Consider the following 14,279-nt stretch of genomic DNA (forward strand, 5'->3'; position numbering starts at 1 on the left):
ATTAAAATAATATATTTTATGAGCCAAATGGATCCACATGATTAAAATGGGTCACTTTTTATGAGAGGGACATGAAAGGAGACACCGAAGTGGGGACATTAGATTTTCTGCCGAGATATATAGCATTCTTGATTCTTGGATGTGGAAATTACCGAGCCTAGAGCCCAACAAGAATGAATAATAGACAGTAGACGTGGCCCATGGACATTGTGTAATTCATCAAAATCGAAAGAAGGGTAAAACGATGCCGTTGGAGTTACTGCTGTGAGAAGTGGCTTGTCCCCAAAGTCGAAGTCTTGCTCTACATCTAGCAGAATCAGAAAGCAAACAAAGTCCAGATCCCGGACAATTAATCTCAGGGAAAAACACACATAAACCTAAACGAAAATGGCTAGATACGATCGCGCAATTACAGTCTTCTCTCCGGATGGGCATTTGTTCCAGGTGGAGTACGCTCTCGAAGCCGTCCGCAAAGGAAACGCTGCTGTTGGCGTTCGTGGCACTGACGTCGTCGTTCTCGGCGTCGAGAAGAAATCCACGGCCAAACTTCAAGACGCTAGGTAATGTTTCTATCCACTATGCTTTGTTGGTATGAATTTTACATTTTGCTTTGCTGCTTGGATTAAAATGGAGAAATTTGATTTGAGGTTTATGGCGCTTCCAGTACAGTACTTGCTATTATATTCTTAGAACCCATGGAAATATGTTAGTTACATATACCACCAACTGCAGGCCATTTGAAGATTAAAAAGGATGTATCCTTGTAGTCTTAATGCTCTATCTCTAAAGGTTTAAAACTAGTTCATAATCAGTTCGAACAGGATTAGTGGTAGTAAGAGAGGGCCACGGATACTGTACTTTGCTACTCAAAAGAAAAGAAAAAAAAAACGTATATTCATTATTACCTTTTCATTGTTTAGTAATTTGCTGAATAGCAAAACAATTTCCTTAACCTTTGAAAAAGAGGTTGTTTCATTCTTAGGTACTGGTCTATAGTTGTAAGATTAACAGTAACCTTGTCATTTTTGTTAGTTATGCTCTGCCCATGCTTGATTATTGACCAAGAATTGGCAAGGGAAGGCTTGCCCCCAATACACCCTTGTGGTGGGACCCCTCCCCGGACCCTCGCTCAGCGGGGACGCGTAATGCGACCGGGCCGCCCTTTATGCTCTGCCCATGCTTGATTATTGACCAAGAATTTCTTGTGTAGTAATATTTTTTCTGCCACTTCTATATCCCATCAAGCATCAGAAAATTTGTGATAAATGTTACAAATTAGTTGATATTCTTCCCTAACATTAAAAATTCAACAGCTTATTGGTTGGTTTTTTATTTGCAGATCAGTGAGGAAGATTGTTTCTTTGGATGATCACGTAGCACTTGTATGTGCTGGGTTGAAAGCAGATGCACGTGTTTTGGTCAACAAGGCTCGCATTGAGTGTCAGAGCCATAAGCTTACTGTCGAGGATCCTGTAACTGTTGAATATATAACGCGTTACATTGCAGGCCTACAACAGAAATATACACAAAGTGGTGGTGTAAGACCATTTGGTCTTTCAACGTTGATTGTTGGTTTTGATCCTCATACAGGTGTTCCATCTCTTTATCAGACTGATCCATCAGGAGCATTTTCAGCATGGAAAGCTAATGCTACTGGGAGAAACTCAAATTCTATGAGGGAGTTTTTAGAAAAGAACTTCAAAGAAACTTCTGGGCAAGAAACTGTTAAGTTAGCAATTCGGGCTTTGCTTGAGGTAAGTGGCAGCTTATATATTTGTGGTTAATACTAACAAGGAACATTACAATTAGCATATTTTAGTACATTTTTCATTAGAGTTGCACATCTTGTGCTGAACCCATCATTCTCTGTGATTCATATTGACAAGCTTAGCAATGTGTTATAACATCTTTTTAGACTTTGTATCAGTCACCTTTGAAGTTTATTAGACCTTGATTTGACTTCGAGAGTTACATTTGAACATATATTAAAAACTGGGTTTCCTTAGATTTGTTTGCATATGAATGGATGATGAAGACTTTGAATAGACAGTGGCATGTTTTCATACCTGGTTTAATTAGTAACTTTTTCCCCCTTCCATCTTTGTCTTTTCAAGACTACCACCTTTTGTATATGGTAAAGAGGAGTTTGCTATTTCCGTCATGTCTTAAGGCAATGGAGGGCAGGAGAATGCTATAAAGTTACAATGCTGTAAAGTTACAATAATCTTTGCAAATTAGGGTTTTTTTAGTGCAGCCCCTCAACTTCATTTCGTAACAAAAAGTTGCTCAAACATCACAGTAAAATCAAATTTTGACTGAAACTGTCAACATGCATACCTGTTTGCTGATGTGGACGGACTACTTTGATAGTATATTTGTCTCATTTATAATCCCATTAACATAAAATAAAGTGAAAGGCCTATTTTACCTTTAATGTAGATCTTTCCTCTTATATTAAGAGTACAATATATTAGGGGTAAAAGAGGTATTTATTTCACTTAATTTAATGTTGACATAAATCATAATTCGGTGAAATGTGGTTGAAGATTTACAAGCAAACAAATTGTTATTTGTTTTAATAGTTTCAGTCAAGATTGGACTTTTTCTTAGTTAATTCTTGTTACAATATGAAGTTGAGGGGCTAAACTGTGAAAACAGCCTATGCCTGTAGAAGGGCCACGTGTGTAAGTAACACCCATAAAAGCTACGGACAATGAGTTTTGGATTAAGTTTCCACTTGTAGGAAGTCATGCCTTGTGAATCACATTGTCCCATGCTTATTTGGAAGTATGCGCATTATACATTTACATGTAATGTAATAAACAAAGGACGTTGTTTTTGTTGACCGTAGTTTCTCTTCTGTTTTAGCTTTTTGATATCATGAGAATAGCTGGCCAGCCCTTGTGGTTCAACTATTCATATTTGACTAAGATATACCATGCTCATTAGAGGCATTTTTCAAGTAGTTCTGCGCTTATGCATAGCAAAACATATTCCTTAGATGATTGTAGTCGCATGTTAAGGTTTTCTGAGTTCGAAGCTCTTCTTTACTAGCTCATTACCTGTACTGAAGGCTAATAATTACTATGCAGCCAATAAGGAACAAAATATTTTAAGTGCTCTTTATCTATATCAAGTAATTGGAATTGTCTATGCTTTGTTGTAAACTTCATAGCCTAGGAACCAATGTGGACAAAATCAAAACATATTTGTGGTGGAAATAAAAATTAAAAGGAAGAAGGAAAAAGGGAAGTAATTTTCGGTATTTTGTGTGTTTCCTTTTTCATTTCTCATACTAGTACAATTGATAAGTTAGATTTTTATGTGGGATAATGGGTAATTTTGCCCGTAAAGTTATTGGGGAAGCTCAATTTTTCCTTCATTGTACAAAACGGCTCAATTTTTCCCCCATGGTAGAAATCATAGCTCAATTTTACCCTTTTCCGAGGAATTCGGTCTCTAAGTTCTGTCAGCATTTACTTAGAAAAGAGGTAAAACAGAACTACATTTTCTATTTGGGACACAATTGTGCTATTTGGTATGATAAGGTTAAAATTGATCTTCCCCTACAATCTTTAGGTGCAAAGCTGATCCCTTTGTAAAATTTTATTTGGCATGATGTTTTATTCTGAAGTGGCGTTTAGTAATGGTAAGATTTCATCTTTTTCCAATTCAATTGGAATATTAGACCTAACTTCTCTGCTGCAACTTTGATTATCCGAAGGCTAAAGAAACTTATATTCTCTTTTGTTTTGTGCTGTTTACTTTAAGGTTGTTGAGAGTGGGGGAAAGAACATAGAAATTGCTGTGATGACAAAAGAGCATGGCCTCCGGCAACTTGAAGAAGCAGAAATAGATGCTATTGTTGCTGAAATTGAAGCGGAAAAAGCAGCAGCAGAGGCTGCAAAGAAAGCTCCTCCAAAAGAAACCTAGATCATCTATTATTTTATACTGAGTGATTAGTTCTTTGAGACCAGATTACTTTGTTGTGCTTGACGCTCTTATATTTGCTAAAGTAACATCTCGCTTTTTCTTATTCTTCTGTTTTGTTAGTGATTCACTCATCTTGGATATGCTTAATGATCCATTTTACTGAAAATGGTTGCTTAATTTGTACTGGAGATGCTTCAGTTGATAACCTTTTGATGCTTTTATGATAGTCAGATGGAAGTTCAGACATACTGAAAAGCTGCAAGCAAGTTAATCTCATTAATTTTTGAAATGTACTGTCAGGTTAAATAATCGAAGTTCATGTTTGGCAAATTTATCAGGTGACAGAATGGTAAGTTGTGGTCTTGACTAGCACATAGATCACCTCATGCAAGTACACTTCTCTTATGTTGCTCGCTGCAACCAGTTTTATGTTCTTTGTGAGCATGAAAATGTTTTTACATTTATTCAAGAAAATAAAATATAAATGAAATAAATATATGAATAGTTTACGTAATGTTATTTATATTTTATTTAGGGTTAAGGTGTACAAATACCCCTAACGTTTTGGGTAAGGAGCAATTTTACCCCTAACGTCTAAAATGGTGCAATTTTACCCCTAACGTTTGTAGACAAGAGCAATTTTACTCTTAACGTTGATAAATTGGGTCAATTTTAGAAATAATTCATCAAACTGTCTTCTCGGTCATGAATCTTATCATCTACACTTCACATGTGCGTCATTTTATCAGTAACAAAACATATGTTGGGATGTGAAAAAAATAAAAAAAAATATATTATCTTTTGTACGAATTAGACAAAAAAAAATCAAAAAAATCACCGAATTTATAAATATTAATCTCCAATTCTATTATTAAATTATAAAATCATGAAATCCTTTTTTTTTAGAATGAATTGATATGTAATTGGTGCAAAATAATGAAAGAAAATATGTGTGTTTTATAATAGTGTTTGAAATTGACCCAAATTACAAACGTTAGGAGTAAAATTGCTCTTGGCTACAAACGTTAGGGGCAAAATTGCACCATTTTAGACGTTAGGGATAAAATTGCTCATGACCTAAAACGTTAGGGGTATTTTTACACCTTAACCCTTTTATTTATACAATTCTTCTACTAATAAATAAATAGTATAGTATTAAGCATAATCTTTTTTAATAACATAATATGATTTATTTTCATTTCGATAAAACAATTAAGTAAATTATTGTTGTTTTTATATATATGTAGAGTAGGAAAAAAGTTCATAAAAATGAAAATCTAGAAATCTTGAGATATTGTATTCTTAATAAAATTTAAAGGGTAATTAATTTATTAGTCCTCATATTTTGATAAAACATACTGTTTAGTCTCTATATTTTCAAAAACACACGGTAAGATTCCTAACCTTTTTCTCGATGAACTATTTAGTCTCTAACGTTTTTCTCGGTGAACTGTTTAGTCCCTACCGTTAGACTTTCATGAAGATTCTGTTAGTCAATTTGGATTTGAGTCAAAATCTATTTAAAATAAAAATATAATGCCTTAACTACATTTTACCACAAAATCAAATATATAAGACCATTATCTTCATTGTTTCTCATCTCTGCGTCTTTCTTTTCCTTTATTTTCCTTTCCTTTAGACTTACTGTATCTGAAATCAACTTTGAGTAGTTCTTCTTCTTGATTTTCTTCATAATCGTTCAGATTCGTAAGCAGGCTCTGTGTACTTTTGCTTGTTTTCCATGAATTGCTTTTGACTGATAAATAGTAAAGGGTAATCTAGTCATTTCTGAATTCATAAACGGTAAAAAATCTAACAAACAGACGGAAGGACTAAACAGTTCATCGAGAAAAAGGTTAGGGACCTTACCGTATGTTTTTGAAAATACAGGAACTAAACAGTGTGTTTTGTCAAAATATAGGGACTAATAAATTAATTACCCAAATTTAAAAGTAAAATATAGATTTTACTAATTTCTTTATATATAGAATATTAATATTAGAATTTATATTCCATTAAATGGTTGGTAGATTTTAATATTTAAAGAAAGATAAATAATTATAAGGTCCTTGTGTTTTTACCTAATACATTAGTTAGTTACTCCGTTTTTACAAATAATTATATAGTCCCTCAGTTTTTATTTTAATCAACTCCTTTTTTTTTTTTAAATAAGAAGAATTTCTATTAATCAGTAACAAGTTCTTAGAGAATTACAGAATTTAAAAAAGCCGGAATTAAAAAAGATAAAAAAGGATTAGCATTGGAATATGCCGCTCTAGCTATTGTATGTGCTGCAATATTCGCTAATCTTGGACAAAATGAAACCCGAAAATCAGGTCTCGCTCTCAGTAACTCCTTGCAGCCATCGATCAAAATCCCAAAAGAAGTGAGATCAGTTCTTGCTCCGTTCACCCCATCCTGCTACTAACTTCGAATCTGTTCTAAAACAGACTCGCTCCTGCTCCAGATCTGAAATCCACAATAGTCCTTCTCTTAGCGCTAGAGCCTCCGCTGTCTTGACAGGCTGATCTCCCCTTGTGAATCCCGATTTACAAGCAATAAACTCACCCATTTCATTTCGGAGAATCCCACCCCATCCATAGCAACCGGATTCCCCAAAGATTGCAGCGTCAACGTTGCAGACAAGTCGACCAGCCTCAGGTCTCTCCCAGATGCTTCCCGTGATCTGTCTCGTTACCTCACCATCATCAGCTTCTCTAGAGCCCCTGCGAGCAGCATGTGGAATTATTGGACAAACCGCAAACAACGAGTCGATCAGGTCGGTATTTGCATTATTCAAACTCATAGCTGATGCTTGATTTGTATTAACAACACTAATCGTTGTTGCAGGTCCAAGTACAGGAGCCACCGTCGGATTCAACAGTAACGATTCAGCCTCTCTCGAGCGAGATGCGGAAGGTGCTTTTTCCTGGCTTTTTTTCCAATTCATTAGAAAATTCATTCCTTGTGTTACTACTAAACTTGGGGGCATCAATCTATCATTCCAAAGCTTTTCATTTCGCTGACCCCAAATACTCCACAAGATGCACGCCACTTTGTCAATCCAGATTCCTGTTTTTTGCATACAGAGTTGAAGGAGGTAATTGTTGGTGTGCCCTAGTTCATAGGCATTGGTTCTTATAAAATGTATTTGTGTCACATTAATAAAGGCATTAATCTAGTTCATTTATATCTTGTGCTATAATATGAATAGAGAATCCATTGATTGATAATCGTAAAACCATATCCCAAGTCTATTCTATCATGGGAATGATTAGGACCACAGGCTTGTATATTCGACGACTGTATGGTAGTAGTTGATACTAGCCATAGCACTTGATAAGTCAGTTGTGAATATGGGTACATGTTATATACATGTGACTGGATCGATCCGCCCGAGAAAACTACATGGTGGTTGTGTCATTAGTTTTCTTAAGTAGGTCTCTAACTGTCTTCAGACCAGATTTCATTATAATATCAATGTGGGATCCGGTTCACTTTGACATACGCCTAACAGGTCTGTAATAGGATGCCAAATACGGGTATGATTGGGTGAACAGGTGAACACGTTGGTATTGATATTGAAGTGATGGAATTACCACTCATGTAATAGTGAGATGATATCACAGGCCACTTGATAAGTGAGATTGATAAGTGTGTGGCCACACCCTGATAAGTAGTTTACTTATCTGTTTCATCAATCTACTTAAGATCAAGAAATATCATAAACATCAGAGAGGATGACAGCCGCCATGCCTCTAGTTTATAATATCGATATCAAATGGTAAAAGAAGTTAAGAGATAACTACAGGGTCTCTGCATCTTTAGACTGCTGAAACTCTGTCTTGGTTAGGGGCAGTAATGGTTTGCTAGAACCCACTTACTGTCTGTGGGCCGTGAGCCCACTGCTAGCTAAGGACAGTCCCATAGGATCGTGCACATCGAACATCTGAGTTAGAACTTATAGAACGGTACATTGGAGAGATGAAATTAATTAATTGATTGATAGTAAAATATCAAGGTAATTAATTGGTGGTTAATTAATTGATTAATTGATACTTTGTATCAAGGTAATTGGTTAATGGTCTTAAGTGTTGAGTATTTAATTGATTAATTAGTTTACGGGATGTAATTAATTGATTTGTAAATTAATGAAATTGCATTCGGTGAATAATTAATTAAACTAATATGTTAATTTATTAATTAGTGTTGTTTGTTTAATTGGGGTAATTAAATTTAATCTAATCATAATTAATTGCATAGAATAAATATTATTGGTATTTATTTATGTAATTAGATTAGGATTGGATTAGTTTTGTAATTAACCAATTAACCCTAAACCTATTAGGTTTAGGAATACACTATATATATAAATTAAAACACTAAACCCTAATCAACACACATCATATTTTCGGCCACCACCCACCAAATTCATAAGAATTTCGGCAGCCACTAATTGAAAGTGGAGAAGAATATTGGCATATTACATTATCTCTCCAGTTCTTCATCCGTTCTTCGGCTAGCACCGGTTCTGACTCGATAGCTGTTCGTGCACTTGACTACGGAGATCTCACTACTTTGTGGATTCTTCAGCCGTCTCTAGAAGAGACAGTCCGGGTATGTTTATATCCCTAAACGGATCAAAAGGTTTTATTCAATCAATGGTTAACGGACAAAGATCAAACTAAAGGGATTAGAAATAAATTTTAAACCGCAATTCCGCTGCGCTACAGTTGATTAACTGGCTTTAATCCCTAACAGTAATCCCCAAATTCCGCGTCGGCATCCCAAGGGAGATTAATTCCAGCTTCAATCCAACATTTCGTTGCATACTGACATTGCATAAATAAATGCCAAGTATGTTCAATCTCCTTCCCGCAAATGGTACATGTTAATGGAATATCCATGCCCCTAGAATGAAGGTTAAGTCTGGTCGGTAAGCAGTTGGAAGTAGCCTTCCACAGGAAAAAATTTATTTTTGGAGGAATATACATCTGCCACATACTTTTCCACCCCGCCATCTCAGTAAAAATTTGATTTTGCTCTTCATAAGCTTTATATCCAGATTTTGAGGTATACACTCCATCTTTGGTGAATTGCCATATCAGCCGATCATCCAAATTCCTTTGGGTAATTAACATATTCTTGATCACCCTAGCATCTTCATTATTGAATAGCTCCTCCACAGCATTCGCATTCCATCTTTTTTCCCCTGTAACAAAGAGATCAGAAACTTTTGTACAGGTATTTACTACTTCATTACTTGAAATGGGAATGAAATCTTTGTCTTTGTCAGGCCAGGGGCCCATCCAAATTAGAATGTTGTTACCATCACCGATGCGCCATCTTAGACCCAGCCTTAAAACCTCTCTAGAACTCCAAATACTCCTCCAAACTAAACTAGGATTATTGCCCAGTTTGGAGGAAACAAAGCTATCCTGCGGAAAATATTTTGCTTTGAACAAACGGCTAACTAGATCATTTGGTTTATTGATGAAGTTCCACCCTTGTTTTCCCAGTAAAGATAAATTGAAGGATTGGAGATGTCTATAGCCCAGACCCCCACAATTCCTAGGTCCACAAACACGATTCCACGTGAACCAATTAATCCCTCTCCTGCCTTCGGTTTTCATACTCCACCAAAAGGAGTTCATCATCCTTTGAAGCTCATCACATAGAGTCCTAGGAAGAAGGAAAGCACTCATGCAATATGTGGTCAAGGCTTGAGCCACAGACTTCAAAAGAACGTCTTTACCTGCATTAGAAAGGAATTTGGTTCCCCATGTGTTAAAGCGTTTCCTTAATCTATCTTTCAGGAAGCTAAAAATAGCCTTTTTAGACTTTCCGACCAACGAAGGAAGTCCGAGATATCGGCCCGTGTCCAAGGACGCGGTAACCTCCAGCAGGTTCTGGATAGACACTCTAAGATCCTGTTGGACATCTGGGCTGAAGAAGATGCCCGATTTTTGTATATGTTTGAGTCAATGGTCAAACTATACTAAACAAATTTTAAAATACCAAAATTACCCTTTAATCTATGTTTTAATAATAAACATATTATATTTTTCCTATTTTATGTTTTTTTTCTCTTTTTTTCTACATAATCATAATCTCTCCTATATTAAGTAATTAATTTATTAAGTTTTATATAATTATTTTTGGTGAAAGTTTTATATAATTATAGTACTTTAATTTAGTAACGTAAAATTTATTGACTAAAAAAATAAATAATAAATATTTCAAAAATTATTAAAATAGAAGTAAAACTATACAAAATTATAAAAAGTAATCTTTATTTATCTCTAATAAAATTATGAATCAACAAATAAAATTTTATTTTTTTAAGCCATCGAAAATTCATTTAGTATTAAAATATTATATTAAAAAATAAATAAAATAAAATTTTAAGAGAATAAATAATTTTTATGAATTGTGTACGCAAGTATATATCAATTTTGGTGTATATATTTCAAAAACATCATTAAAACTACTTGGATTAAATTTGAAACTAAAAGATAAGTTTTTTTTATGTATATAACTAGGGGCAAATTTATACTTTCATCTAAAAAACAAATGGAAGGACTAAAGAGTTGATTAAAACAAAACTTAAGGACCTTATAGTAACATGAGGACTTTATAATTATTTATCCTATTATATTTAATGATAACAAATGGTAGATTCTATAGTTACTTTGTTTTTTACAAACTAACCATTACTTTGTGGGTGTCTTCTATGCTTACTTTGCTTTCTTTTTTCTACCATTGGATGAGCTTACTTTGTCAAAGTTCATCACCATCCAATTGTGGAAAAAACAAAATAAGGCTTACTTTGTCAAAAACAAAGTAATCATAGTCTAACCATTACTTTGTGTATTTTTACCATTGGATGATTGGTATGATATTAATCCAATGATGATAAACACAAAGTACAAACTCGGTCCGCTTCAAGTTTTATTTTTATCCAATTAACAATTTAGTTAATATCGTACTCATAGTATAAAAAAATAAATAAGTAAAGAAAAGTACGTAGAGTATCGATTCTAAATTCATTGTCAATGGAAAGTTAAAAATGAAAGCACAAAAGAGAAATTGTTCATATTCGAAGAAATTGTAACGACCCAGTCCAGAGTGGGTGGTGCCGGGGTAAGAAGACCTGAGCAATGAGCGGCCCTAAGGGATGGCAATGGGGGCAGGAATGAACTGAATCCCACATCGGAAATGGAGAGGGAGTGATTGAGGCTTATTAGTAAGATGTGAATCCAATACATGCAGACGTGTTTTAAAGCCGTGAGGCCCAATGTGTTGGAATTGGGCCAGAGCGGACAATATCTACATGGTATTGGACCAGGGTGTTACAATTGGTATCAGAGCCAACTCTCCATGTACGATGTGTGGTTCGGGGACGAACCAGGCAGAAGCTGGTGGGCCTGTAACGACCCGGTCCGGAGTGGGTGGCGCCGGGATAAGAAGGCCTGAGCAAGGACCGGCCCTAAGGGACGGCGATGGGAGCAGGAATGAACTGAATCCTACATCGGAAATGGAGAGGGAGTGATTGAGGCTTATTAGTAAGATGTGAATCCAATACATGCAGACGCGTTTTAAAGCCGTGAGACCCAATGTGTTACAGAAACTATCGTCAGAGAAACAAAAAAACTATGGAACCCAAGAAACAGAATTAGATGACGGAAGAGGCTACAGTTGCATTTTAATCCGGAGACGTGAAACACATGAGCATGCATTCATTAGAGGATGGGTATATAAGAATGAGCGCCACACCAAAAAAACAATGGTGAAGATAAATATTATTTCTTACGCCTGTAAAAAATTCCAAGATATGTAGTTTAGTGTCATATATCCAAATTTTTTTAGATCATAATTTATTAATAAATAAATTGTTTTGATTTATTTGATATAGTAAGTTTAACTACGTAAAAGACATTATCTTTTATCACACAACTAAACAATTAGATATAAGTAACCCCTAGTTTATAACAGTAATCATAAAGTGTTCATACAAGATGATGTGAGACCATACTTTATGATTCTAATTAATCGATAAACCTAATGAACCCAAGTCAAGTATTATGTTATGGGATTAATATAATACCGTAGCGACTTGCATGTAACAATTTCTTCTGTTCCTGAACAGAAAGCCAATCTCACAAGCTTTAGATATAAGGATATCTAGACAATTACGTGAATCCAATGGATTGGTTCATTAGGATTGACATCCGAGATGAGATAACATGATGGATGATGGATCTATCTAATATCATATGTCTTATCTCAATGGTATTAGTAGGTACAACTAATCCCCAAACTCAAATAATCATTAATGTGATTTTAGATTATGTGGTGTGATGTTTTGACTAAGTTATCTAACACTATCCAACACACTAGGTGTGCTCGAACAAACATTGAGTATCACATGAAGTAACTGCAGAATAGTTAATGATAGATTGAGCATTCATCATTCTCGATAGATGAGCGATATATACATGGCCTCTCCTGGAGAATTAACTTGAAATCCTTGCAAGGTGATAAGGTTAAGAGATGAAATGTAGATTACACTTAACTTATCTATTTAGAGTTAATTCTACCTGGACAAGCAAAATGAATGTCTCGGTATATGTAACGTGATAGTTTCCAAAGTTATCTTTCGTTTAATGAATATTATTGATGAAGGATCATATTTTACTACCTCTGATGTTGAAAGGTAAAAGGTCAAACCAACATGACTTTTATGGCTCTGGGAGAATGTGACCATTCTGGTAACACAGTCTGCTTACCCATTCTATTATAAGTTGTGATTGAATTGATTTGTTTAAGTTAATTGTAAGAAACATATACGACTAGTTGCAGTAAGAACTTAATAGGTCACACACTAAAAATTAAGACCGAATGGCGAAATGGTAATTTGGAATTGTTCCAATTTTGAGATAGAAAATTAAAGGGCCCGAAATATATAGGTTGGTTTAGGATAAATTATTTAATTGATTTATAGTGTAATTATAATTAGGTTATAATTATAAATAAATAAATTAAACTAATTATAATCCTAAAAAGAAATGTAAATTCTAATGTGATTGGAATTATAATTATTAATTTTATATAGAATAGAATTAGTAATTACATTTCCTAATGAATTATCTCAACCTAATGTGATTGGAATACTACTTAATTAATTAAACCTAATTGGATTATGAGTATAATTAAAAAAAAACCTATATAAATCCTTTATATGGGTTCGACCAACATATCATTAATTAGGGCAATCTAGCATTTATCAAGCCTGCAAAGCCTAAATTATTTCCTTTTGTAAGTTATGTCCAGGCTAAATTGGTTCCCTTCACGATTCAATTCTTATTCGAAACTTGGGAATTAATCCTCTCTATGGAAGAGCTCCTCGTATTACCTCAGTATTTTGGCATCCACCGGTTCCGTTCTCCTTAAGGTGCAAATCAATACGGTTTAGTCTGGGAAAGCTAGTAAATTGTCATTTTCTTCGGCACCAACCAACATAGTCTCGAGGTTGAGAGTCACATCCTTAGCTCAACCGAGAGATCTTTTGTATTCAGGATAGGCGATTTGGATCGGGTGAGGAAGATCTATATCTAATCAACCAACTCCAATCGGACACCTTAAATAAGGGGTCTTTACCCTTATTTATCCTCTCTTTTTAACTCTTGTGATTATTCAATGTTTTGAACAAAAGATTCCGCATTGCTATGAGAAAGAATCTCACAGTAACCTATCAGCTTCGAAAAGAAAGCAAGTCCTCTGCTTGTCTTTTTTGCCTGTGGGTTGTCCTCGATGCCAATCCCGCACTTGACCTGCAATATGCACTTCTAATTGGGATCCAACACAGAATAATTACCTCATCGTTTCTTAGTTTGTGTGGATACTGTTAGAGGTGTTCTACTCGTGATCGCTACACAGGGTTGATTAGTGCATAAAGAAGATTGAGGTTGATCTAGTTTGTTGAGAATATTGGTAGATCTACGTGGGCACTTCATTTGCAATGATAGTTAGATCTTGAAATAAGGTATGTACTTATGTTTAACTTATTTATGATATAATTAACGAATCATACGGGATATGGAAATAGAAATGTTTTTGTTTTCCGCTGTGCCTACGCATGTTCTATTTTCTAACAAGACCGCCACTACATTTTTGAAGAGGATGCATCAAGCCTATGTAAAGAAATAAAATAGTTAGTATTGGAAACAAATGAAGTCAGATAAGTTGTTTGTAATTTATTAAGTTGAAACTTACTTCATGCGTCGTTTTTTGTTGGGTTTTCCTTTGGTATTTTTTTTCTAGTGATGGTTCACAAATGTCGAATT

General features: G+C 34.7%; 1 protein-coding gene across 1 annotated transcript; it reads left to right on the forward strand.

The window, feature by feature from the left end:
- Positions 1-265: 265 nt before the first annotated feature.
- On the forward strand, positions 266-4,179 carry LOC136223542 (proteasome subunit alpha type-7). Its single transcript, XM_066011599.1, has 3 exons — positions 266-560; positions 1,340-1,754; positions 3,772-4,179. The coding sequence occupies exons 1-3, from the start codon at positions 388-390 to the stop codon at positions 3,931-3,933; spliced, it is 750 nt and encodes a 249-aa protein (XP_065867671.1). The 5' UTR covers positions 266-387; the 3' UTR covers positions 3,934-4,179.
- The last annotated feature ends 10,100 nt before the right edge of the window (positions 4,180-14,279 follow it).

The sequence above is a fragment of the Euphorbia lathyris genome, chromosome 3 (genome assembly GCF_963576675.1).
Source record: "Euphorbia lathyris chromosome 3, ddEupLath1.1, whole genome shotgun sequence".
Classification (NCBI taxonomy): domain Eukaryota; kingdom Viridiplantae; phylum Streptophyta; class Magnoliopsida; order Malpighiales; family Euphorbiaceae; genus Euphorbia; species Euphorbia lathyris.